Source organism: Triturus cristatus, chromosome 4_2 (assembly GCF_964204655.1).
Source record: "Triturus cristatus chromosome 4_2, aTriCri1.1, whole genome shotgun sequence".
Taxonomy (NCBI): Eukaryota; Metazoa; Chordata; class Amphibia; order Caudata; family Salamandridae; genus Triturus; species Triturus cristatus.
The window spans coordinates 119,520,212-119,535,667 of record NC_140586.1 but is presented as its reverse complement, the minus strand read 5'-3'; the positions used below and the strand labels follow the sequence as shown (position 1 = coordinate 119,535,667).

Genomic DNA, 15,456 nt, shown 5'->3' with positions numbered 1-15,456 from the left:
GTTAGGACATTTTGGATAATAATTATGTTATCTTGTTTCCACAGGTCACAGTTTGGCTACTAGGCCATACACACGTGGTGGCAGTATGAAAGATCAGGCATCTTGTGAGGTTGTGCGAAAATGATGCACTCACTTGTCTGTTTGTAGTTGACTGAGCTGAAGCTTGCAATGTTTCACACACCCTTCTGGATAAAAAGCATTTTTCCTTTTTGATAATAATTGCCATGTCTAGATGCAGTATGCTGGATTACTTTTTAGGTCTTGCATGAGAATAGCTACAGGGAAGGTTTAACCAAGCAGTGTGGAGCTCGCTCAGTTTCCAACTTGATTGACTATTTGGACAAGAAATATTGAGCTGTCCTGCGTGAACGTGACGCACAATCTTCTCTAAAATTGCAAGTGGAATATAAGTGAAGAACTTGTCTCCTTTGGTAGAGATTATGGGGATCGCCCTCAGTTGAAAACCGTTCCTCTAAGTGTCTCCTTGGTGTTGCTTCCCTTTTTGTTTTGTTACTGCCTTCTCTAATGCAGCCAGACCAACTGGTACAATAGACTAGAAACTCAGGGTATGAGGCTAAGGGATAGAGTTTGACAGCGGAGTACTTCGGCACACACGTGACTGATTTCCTGTATTCCTTAATTAACTTGCATTATATCCTAATGTACTTGTAATAGTACCCGTCCGCCAAACTACTATAAGGTCCTAAGTAATGGTCGCATTATTATCATTAATTTAATATACCTAGTTTCTTATCAGGGCTTAACTTTTATGTCATGGTCGCCTGGTCCGACAATTGTTATTGTGTTGAAGACACGCCTCTCCCGATTCTTGTTTCCATAAAGTTCTATTTTTCCTTTCCTAAAGCAGAAAATATGTGGCCAAAGGTTCATTTCGTTATAGTTTTTTTTTAGCGTCTATATAGAAACAGCTGATCTTAATGAGTAACTTTCACTGCCCAACTGTGCTGGGTAGCCCAGTGTTCCCTGAGGACCATAGTGCTTATGTAGGTGGTGTGGCTGGCCCTATACCACGCTTCTTGCTTCTCAAAACTGGCTTCTTTGTTGTGGTTTCGAGGTCTTGGAATGTAAGATCCCACGCTGTCAGCATTACTGGAGTCCTGGCATGTGGTAGGTTTCACTTTAAAGATGATTTTAATAAAGGTGCACTGACAGACAGCTGCTTTGGGTGCTGACTGACAGAAGAGGATTATCTGTAAGTAAGAACATACTTCAGTTGTGCTTTTAGAAGGATTTAGTGTGTTGTTTTCTGTGCTTGTTTAAATAGGTCTTAAGGATATTGAGGGATTATTGTGCCGTTTCACTGTCTCTGTCTGGCTGTTAAAGTGCTTTAAAGTCTTAGAATTATTTTCCTTGCCACCAATGTATTTGCCTCGCGATTATTTTCTTCCGCGGATTATAGGATATGATTTGTGTCTGTGTTTGAGCCTGTGGATCGATGTCCTTAAGCACTGTTCATTTTAAAGCTGTGTTTTATTGTTCTTTCTGCATCATTCGCAAGGGGGGGCCACCTGCGTTTTAGAAGAAATTTGGACTTCTGGCAAAAGTCTTCTCAGGTCTTAGTCAAAGATGCTTTTGAAAGACCCGTTATTAAAAGGACCTTTTGGACACTTAGCCCGCCCCATGCGTTCCTCCCTATAATTACGTTTTTCACATTTCTCTTTGTAATGAAATTTTTCTGAAGTCTGTACCTGATGCCTTTCACTTTCAGACACACAACGGCGTTGATTGCTTTTCCCACAAATATATACTTGACGTTTTATTAGGCCGCCTTGTAGACTTTCCTGTAGTCTTCTGTGATTGTTACCTTCTGCATTACATTTCCAAGTGTAGATGCCTGGTTTTGCAAGCGATGGTTCAGTATCTTCCCCTCTGAACTCTATCCATATCTCGGGGTGTCACTGCTTTGGAGTTCATTCAGAAGGTGACAAACCGCATAAACTGTATGGTAGGAGTCGAGATGAGGTATTACATCTGTATGGTTGTTAAGTTCTAGGGCCAAATATTGTTATGATCTCTCTCCTGTGTATTACTCGAAAAGCTAATGTGTGATGGCTCTGCAGAAAATGTTAGCCTTAGAACGTCACGTAAGGGCTAGCGACTCAACAGAGGCTTTTGATTTCAGTGGGTGTGCGTTAAACACAACTGCTGAATCTGCAATTGTGGCGTAGATACTCATAGGGTACGACAGACACCAACGGCTAGCTCTGGTGTCTCTTTGAATGTTCCAGGAAGATGGTGTTGCTTACTGAGAGTAGGAGGATGCCAGATGTCGTACAAACAAGAAAATCAAAAAAGGTGATGGATGAATTCCTTTAATGAATGTCAACCAATGTTTATTAATTTGGGCCACTGTCAAGTGTATTGTTTTTTACTCACTGTGCCCGTATTGAGTGCTTGAACTACTTATAAATCTTTGTTAGCCACTCCCCAAAAGAGAGAGCCAAACGTGACCTGCTTATCCATGTGCCCCCTAAACAGGAAGGCACACACCCCAAGAGCAGTAGTGCAAGAGATGCATTTTGCAATCCATCAGCCAAACCATGATATCCCTTAATTGGCTTCTTGTAATAAGACAGTCCAAGCATATTGTGGTCAGCAGTGGCATTCACATTAAATTGTTGCCATGTAGTGTAGTTTCAACCTTTCTTTTTGATGAAACTCACCAGAACAAGTGAAATTTCAGAAGAATTTTACATTTGTTCAGTGCGAAATTCAATTATTAGCGGCAAATTGCATTATATCAGAATTGTGCAGTCATTCTGTTACTTGAATGTTCTTTCTTCCTAGTCATTTTTGCCACACAGTAACATGTTAGGAAATGCTTCCGAAGTTACAGAAAAAACGCTGTTTAGCCAGTACACAACATAGGGGACATGAAAGTCTGTGGTCAAGAGTACATCACAGAAGAAACAGCAGAATGGCACCCGCAATGCGCCTCGGATACGAGAACGTATTCTGGAAAGGCATCACGCAGAGCATCCAGTCCTGTCCGTTGGTGTTTCATTGGCTTCATCCTTTGGGGTAACAGTGCTCATAATGTGCAAGGAAACGACAGGATATCACCCAGGGACCGCAGCAGGAGGAAACCTTGTTGCAGGACACATTATTGGCTCTTTAACAAACGTAATTAGGCTATAATCGGAAGAAGCTGGCGATTCTAACTGGACTTGTGGTCCAGCGAGTGTCTGTTGCCTTCTGTAAGAGGTGAGCAAGTGACTCTGCGCAGACAGTGGTTCTTGGGGATATGTTATCATAGCATAAACATGTCTGCCATTTGTATTGGGAAATGTAGCACCCTACTGAAAGGACTTTATAACGAATTTCTAGACTGCAAAAAACATATTTTTATAAAGACCTTTTTTAAAATTTATTTTAAAGTTTTAAATAGCGCGAACTAGACCCGAGGCATCGGGTATCAGAGCGCTTTACATGAGCACACGTTTCGTTACAGATGGACACATTAATTTTTTGTTAGGCATGGGGAGATTAAGTGATTTGCCCAGAATCATAAGATGTTGAGCGTCGTTGCCGAGATGCGAACCCAGGTCCCCAGCTTTCAGGTCGACCACTCTAGCTGTAAGGTTACTCCTCTCACTTTTTAGTGGAAAGCTCCTACAACCCGCTACTACATTGTGTAAACATAGTTTATTTTTATGAATAAATGTTTAGGGAAAACTTCCGACAACTCTCGTCTAGATTGCAAAGAGGCACGGTTTATTTTAATGACCGAATGTTATGGTGAGGTTTTCTGTATTGCACTTTTAAGATTCCGAAAAGGTTTATTTTTGTGAAGGTTCCTCTAGTTAAAGCTTTCTGTGACATTTGACTGGGATTGAAATACATTTTAATGTCGAGAAACAAACCATTAAAGCTTCACTTAGTATTCTTCTATGTTGCAAAAACATTTTTGAGTTTTATGAAGAAACATTTAGTTAACTCTCTGATTAACACTCTGCTGAACAGTGAAAATGTTCATATTTATAAAGAAACGTTTTATTGAAAGAGTCTTATAACATTCTAGATTGTAAAAAAACAAGGTTTTTAAAAAAAAAAAATTTATATAGACACCTTTAGCGAAAGCGTCTTGTATTATGGATTATACATTGGAGAAAAATACAGTTTCACTTTCTAATGAAACTTGCTTCCCATGGCGTGTGGAGAGTTCTCGAGAGCATTCCGACTGTGGAGTATTGCACAACCAAGGCAGTTTGAGCCTGTTGGGGGAGTCGGCCACGGTACAGCTAAAGATCTGTGCCAGAGGATAGTTTTGTTAATGTGCCAGCGATAGAACAATATCTGGCTGACCGAGCTCAAAATGCTTATTCTTTTCTAGTTTACCTAATGCAGAAGTCCTTGAATAAGACTCTCCACCTTGCAGCGGTGTGTTCTTGACTGGAAGAAGGACCTCCTCAACTGATTGTTTAAAATGTTGAGGTTCAGTGTTTCTTGCTGCCAACATCTAAGCCCAGTAATGTTCTCATCCTACCTCTACTTAACTAGCCTTTGGATGGAATGTAAATTACGCCAGCGTAATGCGCATAATTTCATGAATTTTGTGTTACACTTGTTACGGGACATTCTTCAAAATTACATTATTTTCAGTTAAAAATTACCATAAACGCACTGGAACAATAAGACTCTAGCGGCTATTGTTTGCACTGCTTTTGTTCTTTTGCCCAATGGTTTTTTTTTTTTTTAAACAGGATATGTATTTTTGCATCCAAAATTGACGTGAAGTAACATTTCATGCAAAAATATAGTTCTAAGTAGCAGATTTGTATTGTAACATCGTTCTAGGTGCGCATGCCTCTCCAGTTCATGGAATAGGTGTCCTGTGGATCTTTGAAAAGAGCAAGTTGAATACTTTTCCATAACGAATGTTTTCTGAATTGAGTAGCGTTTGACTGAAAGTACTCAGGGTGTTTAGTGCGGAGGATGATATGCTATGAAATTAAAGTGCAGCCTTTGTGTTCTTGTAATGACGGCCAGAGTTGCAAGCTTTTTCCTAGGCAAAATAAAATTTGGTGTCAGGCCCCTTAAACACAAATGAGGTCTCCCGGGGACTCCACTCTCTCAGAAGTTGAACCTTTCTTTCCACTTCACGTGATGGTACATGAACACGTGATGGTTTTGTGCAGACTGTCAAAAGAAGTATTAGGATGTTGGTCTTAAAATTAGCAAGTCTGGTAGCCATGCTGAAAGAGCTCTCAGCCTAAAAATAGCTCTCATAACAAGCTAAGTGTCCTGCCTCTTTCCATTGTATCCATAATAAAGTACTAATGTTAATTGTGGAGGCAGTGAATAATTTAGACAGCGAAGTGTATAAATAGTGTATCATCCACGTACTCAACACAGAGGAAGTTTTATGCAACAGCTCATCGATCTTTGCCCTTAAAACTCTGTCTGATTTTAGGTCTGGCCTATAGACAGCTTCAGCTGTTTTGTCAGCCTCATGTAATGAAAAAATCATTAGGGTAAGATATATCCATACACATGTGTGCACAGATTGACTCTGGGGCAGCCCTCTTCAACCACTGGTCTGCTCACTTGTCATTCACATTTTGCTTCCACCTACATCATGTCAGTGGGCCAGCTCACTTCTGGCAATTGTTCTCTTGTGCGGTGAGTGATGGAAATTTGTCCACATCCACCAAAAAGAAGTACACTACCCACCCGGGCCACCCACTCGGGCTAGTGGGTAATCCTTCAGTTGTGTTTCTACTGCTTGACGATGGAATAAAACCAAAACTCTTCTTTCACTGTGGTGCTCCAGCGGTAAAACTGTTGAGTTTCAGCAAGTGACTTACTGTCTTTTTTTAGTTTTTGCCCCTGCAGCCTGAAATTTTGAGCAGTTTAAAATGGTGTATTGAACTTAACTTTTTGCAACTTATGTTTGCTTTGTCACAGGTTTTACTTCCGAAATTGGCATGGGATGAACGAAAAGGAGCCGGCGGTTTTCCGGAATATTCCCAAGCACAGTGAAACTGGGGAAGACCGACTTCGTATTGAGGCTGCAGGGGCAGTGCTAGATCCAAGGTCCATCGAGTACCTCTTTGAGCAGGTAGAATAAGCAAATGTAATTTGGAGAGCAGAGGCTGCGGCCTGAGCTTTGAGACAATATCACTACAGTGGCCACAAGGTGCTGGCACAAGTATTGTTGGTGTCCTGTGATTATTAAAAGGTATTGTACTGGCACTGACAACACTTTCTTGTACCCCTTGCAAGGCCTGCAGACCTCTCTGGGTTGTCTGAATTTGTTTTTCAGTGCTTCGTACCCCTGGCAAGATTTTATACCTCGTGAATTGAGATGCCTTTCGGAGTGCATGGTTGACAGATTATTATTGTGACTTGGCCTGTAGGCGACATGTTTGGTGAGGTGCTTGAGGATTGAATGATGTGGTGGAACCACTATACGCCTAATATCGCTGCTCATATGCCTGAGGAGTAGCAGAGAGTGTGGGAATGTATCCAGTCAGTGTTCAGGTACTTCACAAAAAATCCCTTGTGTACATGGAATAAAACCACACAAAAGAATGTAAAGTGTAACATAGATTGACCTGACCTCCCATCACACGGAGAAGGCAATGAGTCGAGGTTTACTTGAAAGCCCAGTAGAAAGCACAACAGATATTTAATGGTGCCGGCCCTAAAACGAAACCGTAAACTCCGATGCCAGCAACCCATTGGTCTAGTGAGTTACCCTGCGGTTGGACTGTCTATTGTGATGGTCAAATACGCTGCCACGCTCATCTTTCCCCTCTCTATGGTAATTCTTTCAGTGTGGGCTAGTTTAAACAAGGCTTGCTGTAACTGTTTTTTGCTAATGATAATACTGCCCTAGGGGTCTGTAAATACATGCTGAAAAACAATCTATCGGAAGCAAGATTCCACGCCGGCTAACAAAGGAATCTCAAGATCCTTATCACAGCGAAGACAGCCGTGATTATGTCTCTAGTAAGGCTCGCCTCCTTATTTTTCCACACTGCTAACCATAATAAGGGCTGTTGGACTCTGATATAATCTTCTATATATGAGATATTCAATTCACTGTGGAAGATTAAATGGGAAGATAAAATTGAAGCCACCAAAACCTTTTGGCAGAACCTATTTTTTTCAGTTTAAATAATATTACATTTGTAGGTACCCCATACTTCTGATCCATATGTTGCTGTCGGGATACACTGCATTTTATAAATTTGCAGGAGGGGCATAAGAGCTCGCCCACCCCTAGGTTGAGGTATGCTGAATAATATAACAATAGCCTTTCTAAACTTAGTTATGCAATGAGCTATGTGTGCGGTCCATGATCCAATAGCAGGGAAAATTAGACTCAAGTATGAAAAAGTGCTAGTGCATTTCAAGGTATTATTTCCAACGGTGAGAGTGGACAGGTGGTGTTCGTAGGGCCACAGGCCATAATATAAGATTTTGTGAAATTGTTTCGTAGGTCTAATGTATCCATAAATTCCTCAAATATTTCCACTTGGAGACGCTGTGCTCTGTGAATGCGTGCCATCAGCACAGCGTAATCTGCGTACAAAAGGGAAGGACTGTTTAGTTTGTTTTAAACTATCTATGCTGAGTCTTGTACCACCCCATATACATATATGGCATTAGGCCTGAAGTGGGGAATTTGCCCCCATGGTTGCTCTAGCAAGCGGTCCCTCTGCCTTGCCCTGCCCCAGTTACCTTGAATCTTTTATACCCTTTTCCTATATAGTAGTCCATGATGTGAATAGTAGTCTGCTCGTGCTCTCATCTGCAAAGCTGTCCTCACAAAGATATAACAATTTGGCTAGAATACTCTCCTTCACAGGGTGTGCCTGTACCACAGTGATTCTGGGTTGCCCATGACCAGGTAGGACAAAAACAACAACAAATAACCTTTTTCATCTTTTGTTGCCTTTCACTAGGTAAGGCTCCTGACAAAAATATTAGCACCATCACCCTAAGCCTTCAAGGATGGACTCCAGAACCGGCTCTTCTCACTGCATCCCCTCGCCATCTGATCCCTAGTTACCTGTAAAGTCTCCACCCACTAATGACTAGTGTGCACTGCATGAATATCCACAGAATAAAAGAAAAACTACAGGCCACATGGTGTCTGAATCGAACTTGATAATCCTTGCATGCAAATGTTGTTCTGAATAGTTATTTACCCATGATCTGTGCCTCTGAGGAAGAAACTGCTTGTATTTTTATTGTTATGAATGGAAATAATGCTTAGACGTCTGTCCAGTTTTTTTTTGGCTGAAAGTGGTGTGAGAACCCACGAGAGCCAAGATATCTCGATAGACCTTGCCTTTGCCACAGTGGATTGTTTGCTTTGAGGCCAAGTCTAATCTCAGCTTGAAATAATGTACATTGTCAAAGTCCGTGGGTCTCATTCCCAGCGAAGTGTCCACAGTGATGTTTAAGGAAAAGGATCAGGCCACTCCATTAGCAACAGACAACAGGGAAATTAGTAAATGCTAGCCGCTAGTGTTTTAATGTATGACTAACTATATGCTGATTTCCTAACAGGGAAAGCATGACTTTGTCAATGATGTTGCCTCTCTACGGGACCTGCAGACTGAGCAGGAGATCCACCGGTTTAAGAACGAAAGCCTTGGCATGGCTATCCTTCACCTCTCTCACATTGCCATCAAAAACCAAATCTCCCTTGAGGAAGTGGCACAAAAAAACAGGTATTTTCTCACTGCGAAAACACCAGCGAATGGCTTGTTTAGATGTTATCTCAATTCCTCATTTTATTGTTGGTTTAAACGTGCTGGTCCTGTGGCATTTTCTATGGTGACATGTTGGTTGCCTAGCTTCAAGTTGGCACAAGTTGGGCTGTGGAACTCTTTATAAGTGGCTTTCTTGCGCCATAACTGTAGGTGTAGCCTGTGCGTTCTCGAGGAAGACAACTGCTACATCCTACATGAGTGGGACAATTACACGTTAGTTCTGAGCCGTGAGCTCCACATGCTACCTCATTCATTATTCTCAACCTTATTCTTTTGATGCGCTCTGCCTATGCAAAAGCCATACTGCTCAAAAATGTTGAAGTTGACCTCCTCCTCATAAAATATAGCTCTCGCCTGTATTCCAACCTCACACGCTTCACTATGGAACATTGGAATCACAGCCCTCTCACCTGCCAAGTTGCATAATATTCTAGTATTTAGTCAACAGTAGCTATTGTATCTTTCTTTTGAGTCCGGGACATGAGCTTGAACTTTCTGCCTTACCGGTCCCTAACCTCTTGTCCTCTGCAAATGCAATATCTCTTCCCACTACCACCATCTTTCTAGTCTCAAACTGGTTAGTCTCTCGTCTGTATTTCAAATGTTGACACCCCACTGTGCTAGGTGTTTTAGGCTTGTTAGGCATCATGGACCTGCACTTGCTTGGTTCTCATGTTTCTTAAATTCCTCCCTTCATTTTGCTTCTCTCACTACCTCCCACAAGGCTCTGTCTACCATACTCCCCTTTTGTTCATTTACAACACATGCTTCAGTAACATAATTATCTGCCTATACAACACTCACAGATGATATTGGTCCCTTTCCTCACAATTCTAGATTGTCTCAAATTGTCAGGCGTTGGATCTCCTTCCTTTTTTTTTTTTTTTTTAAATTCTCTCACGGGGATATTTATCAATCCGCGAACCCTGCATCAAGGATCTAGAAATAAAAACATAATCCAGCCTAACCAAGACCTTATGGGGAGCTGAATAGAATGTACTACCATCTATATGTGGGTGTAGTTTAATCCATGGGTCTTCCAGGGAGTTATGATAAACCATATCTGAGAGAGCCCTGTAGGTCTTCTTCTTCCTCCCATTATACTGCCCGCCTTTCTTTAAAAATGAACTGGTATGATCATGAATATTAAGGTCACCGCAGCAGACAATTGGCTCTGGCCACTGTGCCAGCTCTATGTCTAAATATTGGAAAACATCAGGGTCATCCTCTGTTGAGCCATAAATACTAACTAACGTAAACCTTGCTCCCTTGAAGATTATTTCCGTTATAACCAAACGACCCCACTGATCTTCCTGTTTCCTTCCCACAGTCCCACCCCCGCTTCTCCCCAATATTGCAACCCCTCTTGTTCTTGTCCCATGTTTAGAATGAGCCGATAACGAAAAACCTAGCTGCTCCAGTAGGTAACCCCTTGAGCCTTCTATGTGTGTTTCCTGGAGGCAAACGAAATCTAATCGGAATGACTTCAATAGGGCTGCAACTCTAACTCTTTTATTGGGGTCGTTAAGTCCAAAAACATTCATTGTAGCAATTCTACAAGCCATATCTTAAAGCAAGTGGCCACGTGATAAGTACTTCCAATATTTTGTGTATAAATTACCGTGATAAGAACGTAAACGTGTTGCCAACAGATCAATGATTTTGCTTTGCTATTCATTATACTGTGCTGGACTGAATTATGTATTCCAGATTCTTGCCTATTTTCGCCCCCCCCCCCCAATTCCCCCCTAACCCACCCCAACCTCCCCAACCCCCGCCCAGCCTTCCCTCCCTACCCACCCCCCCCCCTTGTACAGGCAAATAGGTCAGCTATGACCTATGTGTGGCTGCTTATGAGCTGCAGTTGTCGCCTCCCTCTCCGAAAAGCAACATAAAAAATCCAATTGCCAAATTCTGATAATACTCCTCAGATGGTCCCCCCCACCTCAGTGTTACATTTTGGCACTTAATCCGCCCTCTCTCCCAACCCCCCTTCTAGCCTTTTAGCTCGTCTAGAAATTGATTTGCCTTAATTTCTGAAAAAAACATTCTTGTATGACCCCTTGTAATTACTTTCAATCTTTCAGGGAAGAGAAGGTAGGCTTCTGAGCCTAATTTTTTAAATGGAGCGATTAGTTGTCTTAACTTCCATCTCCTCTCCACTGTCACGTGACAGAAATCGGGTCGAGCAAAAAATGTAGAGCCATTAAAAGATCTCTTTGAATCTGGTCTGGCCTTATCTATTATCTCCTGTCTTAATAGATAGTTCCCTATATACACTAGCATAGCCCTAGGCAAGGTCCCTTGCCCATTAGGCCCTTTCTTCCTTTGTGTAAGAGGGAATCTATGAGCCCGCTGTACTTCTAGCTCCCACTGCCACTGAGCCTCGGGAAAAGCCCCTTTCAACAAGTTGATTACAAACCCTCTCGGATCTTACCCTTCCGCCAGTCCCAAAAGTCTAACATTGTTCCGTCGTTGGCGGTTTTCAAAGTCTTCCAACTTCCACTGCAAATCTTCTACCACTTTCTCTTGAGTGGATTTGGATGACCGCCAATCAGCCATGTCGTCTTCTAACTTCCCAGTCCTTTCTTCCACCAACGCTACTCTATCCGCTACCTCTTCATACAATTTATTCATTTTTTTGAGGGAAGATTGTATCTTTTTGTTGTCTTGCCTGGTCCTTCGACTCACCGCCCTTGCCTCCCCTTGCATCTGTTTCAGGGTACTGAATATCAAATCTAATGGTGTCTGCTGAGGTATTTCCCCAGCTGCGCCCAGGGTGTCTTCCTGGTACATACTTGAGGTGGCTGAGTAATCCCATAATAATTTTTTACTCGTACTCGAGGGGGATTTCTGTTGCCCTAACTTAATCAACTTTTTCTGAGTACTTTTCCCATCTGCCGTGGAGGATTCGGTGTCCGAGCCCCCAGATAAGCTGACTTCACTGGATTCAGTTGACTCAGAATCTTCTTTCAATGAGAAAAAACGATCCCCCTCTGGAGAGCCTGCCCCCCTATTATCAGAGCATTTAGGGTGGGCAACTGTAAGGTGCTGATTTTGTAGGGTTCTCTCACCCCCTCCTTCAAGGGGCATTGTAAGCTTAGAAACAGCCATCCCTGCTTCCACCTGCAGCAAAGCGTCCAACATATCAGTGTTCCCACTGCTTCTTATATACTCATTAGGCTCCTCCATCTCTGCTCCCCCCTCGCATTGCTTTGTTGGAGCCTTCGGCCTCACCTGCCTCTTTTGGTCGTATTCACCGCTCAGCACTGGTTCCTCCACTCTAGGCTGAGCGGGCGCCTTCTCCGTCTGACTTACCAGCGAGGTTGTGTGTTGCTTAGCAACCACGTTGTCAGCGTTGTTAGCGTCCTCGCGGGGCTCGGGAGCGTCCGTTTCCTGGTTTGAATCCGGCCTCACCGAAGATGTACTCACTACAGAGCCGCCGGAGAACAGCTCAGCCAGAGTGGATTGGCGAAGAACTGCATCTTTTACGGTGAGAATTCTTGAGCCGGCGCCTTTTGTCTCGCCTAAATCCCGCAGCTCGATTCTGGCGAGGCATTCCATCTTCTGTAATAGCGGGGGTTGAATTACTTTGCTCGTCGGTTCTCCTCTCTGTTGTCTGTCTTCCCCGAGTAGATTGAGGGATCGGCTTCTTGTTAAGGGGGGGGGGGGTTTGGGCACCGCCCGTAGACATGTCCTTATTGCTCGCTTTAGGCCCGCGGTTTGACACCCTTGAGCTACTGCCAGTCTGCTCCTGTCGTTGCGGGCATACAGGCATCTTATGCGGTAGCGATAACCCAATGAATAGATAGTAGAGGGGTCTCAAGCTACGAGTTAGCAAGCGCTCAAAAGTGTACCAGTATTCAGGCAGTGTATTCAACCGCTTCTGTGCCTCCTCGCCAAAAGCAGCCCAACTTTCCAGCTTCAGGGGGGCCAACATCATCCTAGTTTATTGCATCGTTCAAAATCCGTAAGGAGAGGGATTAGAGGCGACTGCTCTCTACAACCCGTCAGCGGCCATCTTGCCTCTGTGTTACCCTGTTATCCCGACCACCGGATCTCCTTCCAAGGATTAGAATAAAGTACGCCCATGCATCTTCAGGTCCCAACTTCCCTGTCAAAAACATCCTAACACTCATGCCTCAGTTAGAAACTTCCTCATATTGTTAACTTCAGCATGAGACAGGTGTTTTTATTTAACACTTCCACTGAGCAGTCATCAAACATCTTACCCTGGATATTGCATAGTACATGGCACCTCCTCTCCCTATATCTATCAGAATCTCTCCACATACATCATCTGTAATGGTGGCTGAACTATATTGTAACTGTGCTGTCCCTATCTGCCTTTGTCTTTGGCTGTCACCCTTCTGACTTCATTTAGCGTTTCAGGTAGAACTACTTTTTGCCAGAGACGTAAAACAGGCAGTGAGCTACCATTAGAAGTAGTCTGACAACTGGCATTATGAAGAAACAGCTACCCATTCAGTCTTTATCTCTCCGTCTTTGTCTCTCACACTGTTTCACTCTTTACTGTCTTTTTCTTTCTATGTCTCTAGCAATTCAAATTTTTCTTTTTCTCTCTCCATCACTGTTTTTCTTGTATCTCTTATCTGTGCTCTCTCTGTCTTGTTGCATTCCTCTTTTTCTATTTGTTTTCTCTCTCTAGCTCACTTTCTGTCTGTCTCACTCTCTCGTTTTATCTCATTCCCTTCTCCATTTTCCCCTTTCCCTCTGTCCCTCTCACTCGCTCACTCTTCACATAGCACATTTCTTATGCCAACTGAGGATCTGCATCTGTGGTTAGCACCAGGAGTGTTTTTGTTTGCCTGCTATATGATGATGGTAAACCCTCACTCTGGAGAAAGACTGGTAAGATAAGTGGGTAAGAAAAAACGTGCGACGTGGATTGCTCTAAAAACAAATTCTCACCTTATCAGAAAATAGCTGTACCACAGAGCGGCGAGGCTTCACCAGTATCAGGCATATTTAAATAACATCACAATTAATATATTTTAGGCAGTTTTAGTAGAAAAAATGGCTGGCCAAATTACACATATACCTTTGAGTAAAATATGAATTTCTAAGAGACTGGGAAGGAAGGTTTCTCTGGAGGCATAATTTTTTCCAGGGTGTGTGTTATTTACAGGACTCGCTTACTGGCACCTCCTCAAGTCCATCCCCTTTCATCAAAAATCTCATTTTTGAAACCTCAAACACATGTGACTTGACATACACCAAAAATGTGGGTCTGGCAAAGTTAGTGCACTGACTTTGCGAATGCTAAGTCTCAATTAACTATGCGTGAAATGTATTTGCTATTCATAATTACCATTCGGAATCTCAGTACAGACATTGTGCCAGAGTCACAAGGAAAAAAGGGGTTTCAGAGAGATGCCCCCTCCCTTGAGAACTGCAGTGGCAGTTACAAAAACTTGCAACCATCTTTGTGGTCACACAGCATGGAATTGTTAGTACCTGCCAAGGGCATACAGGAAACATTCGGAAAGTATAAGCTGTCAATAATTGAAGAGGCTGAGGTACATCAGTAGGAGCATAGAGTGGTCCGTGCTGTCCCCAATGTATTGAATTCCGCTTCACGTAACATTGCAATTCTTGACCATTTATGGGACAGCAGTTGCAAGGCCAGTACATTGTGAATGTGAATACTGGGATGGATGTCTCCTGTACCACGAAGGCCTCCATTCCATCATGTATAAATGTTCTCAATAAGTTGTATCACAGTCCTGCCCTATTAATATTATTGAATAAGTGGGTGAGCTCTGTCATATTGTGAGCTGTCGCCTTGCTCTGTGGGATTTGAGAATCTCCAGCATTGCAAATTGTGACTCTGCTTGCAGAGCAATGCAACAAATTGCAGTGCGACCATACGCTTTGTGCTTGAGGACCCTGGATACATCTTAACATTGACCTAGGCATGAACATCAGCTCCATTACTAAGGGATGTATTTTCAGCTCTGTCCACTCTGTAAAAGACTCATACATGACTCTCAAAATGCATAGTCCAGGTATAGGCCTCTCAGTCCAATCAAAATTATTCCTCTTTGACTGTTTGTATTCAAGCCTATATGGGTATCGACTTACCCGGCTCCAAATGCTGTTATCCGCATCCATGTGGGTCTAAAAAAGCAGTACCCGTCTTCTCATCACTTATGTACCTCTTCCACAATCTTCCCAAGGAGACCTGGTATTTAAATTCAATTGGGATGCTTCTTTGTAACTGCTCTCACTTAACTTCAAGGGTTTAGAACGCCTTACAAAACCCCTCAAAAAAATTACTGTGGTCAGCTGATTAATCCTTGATCACCATCACAAATAAACTTTGTTCTCCCATCCTACTGTGCAATGCATTCCTTGCCACAGGTCACAGAACTTCGCCAACTCCATTTCCACATTTACCCAGCTATATTTGCAACAAATCATGCTAACGTAACATCCTGTATGAAACAGGTTTCTTTTCGGATGAGCCAGTGCTTTCAGTGATTAAATAGTTCCAAAACTGATGTCCTCCTGCTTGGAATCAGTTGAGCACGTCGTTCTCCAATCTCATGGCCATATGGTTTTAAGAGCTACTCATTCATCTAGCCCCATTTGTATATAGTGAAAAAATGCGGCATCCTTTTTAATCTCAAACTTTCCTTCGTCATACAACATAACGTGTTGATAAAGGGCATGTACTATTAAA

The 15,456-nt window shown here is 42.7% G+C and overlaps 1 protein-coding gene across 2 annotated transcripts in view; it reads left to right on the top strand.

Annotated features, from left to right (window-relative positions):
• Positions 1-15,456, top strand: part of TYK2 (tyrosine kinase 2) — a 597,160-nt gene that overhangs the window by 220,226 nt on the left and 361,478 nt on the right. For both annotated transcript variants that reach the window (XM_085600754.1, XM_085600753.1), the window contains exons 6-7: positions 5,929-6,082; positions 8,545-8,708. In XM_085600754.1, the coding sequence (XP_085456880.1) occupies positions 5,929-6,082; positions 8,545-8,708 (318 nt within the window). The remainder of the gene's footprint in view (positions 1-5,928; positions 6,083-8,544; positions 8,709-15,456) is intronic.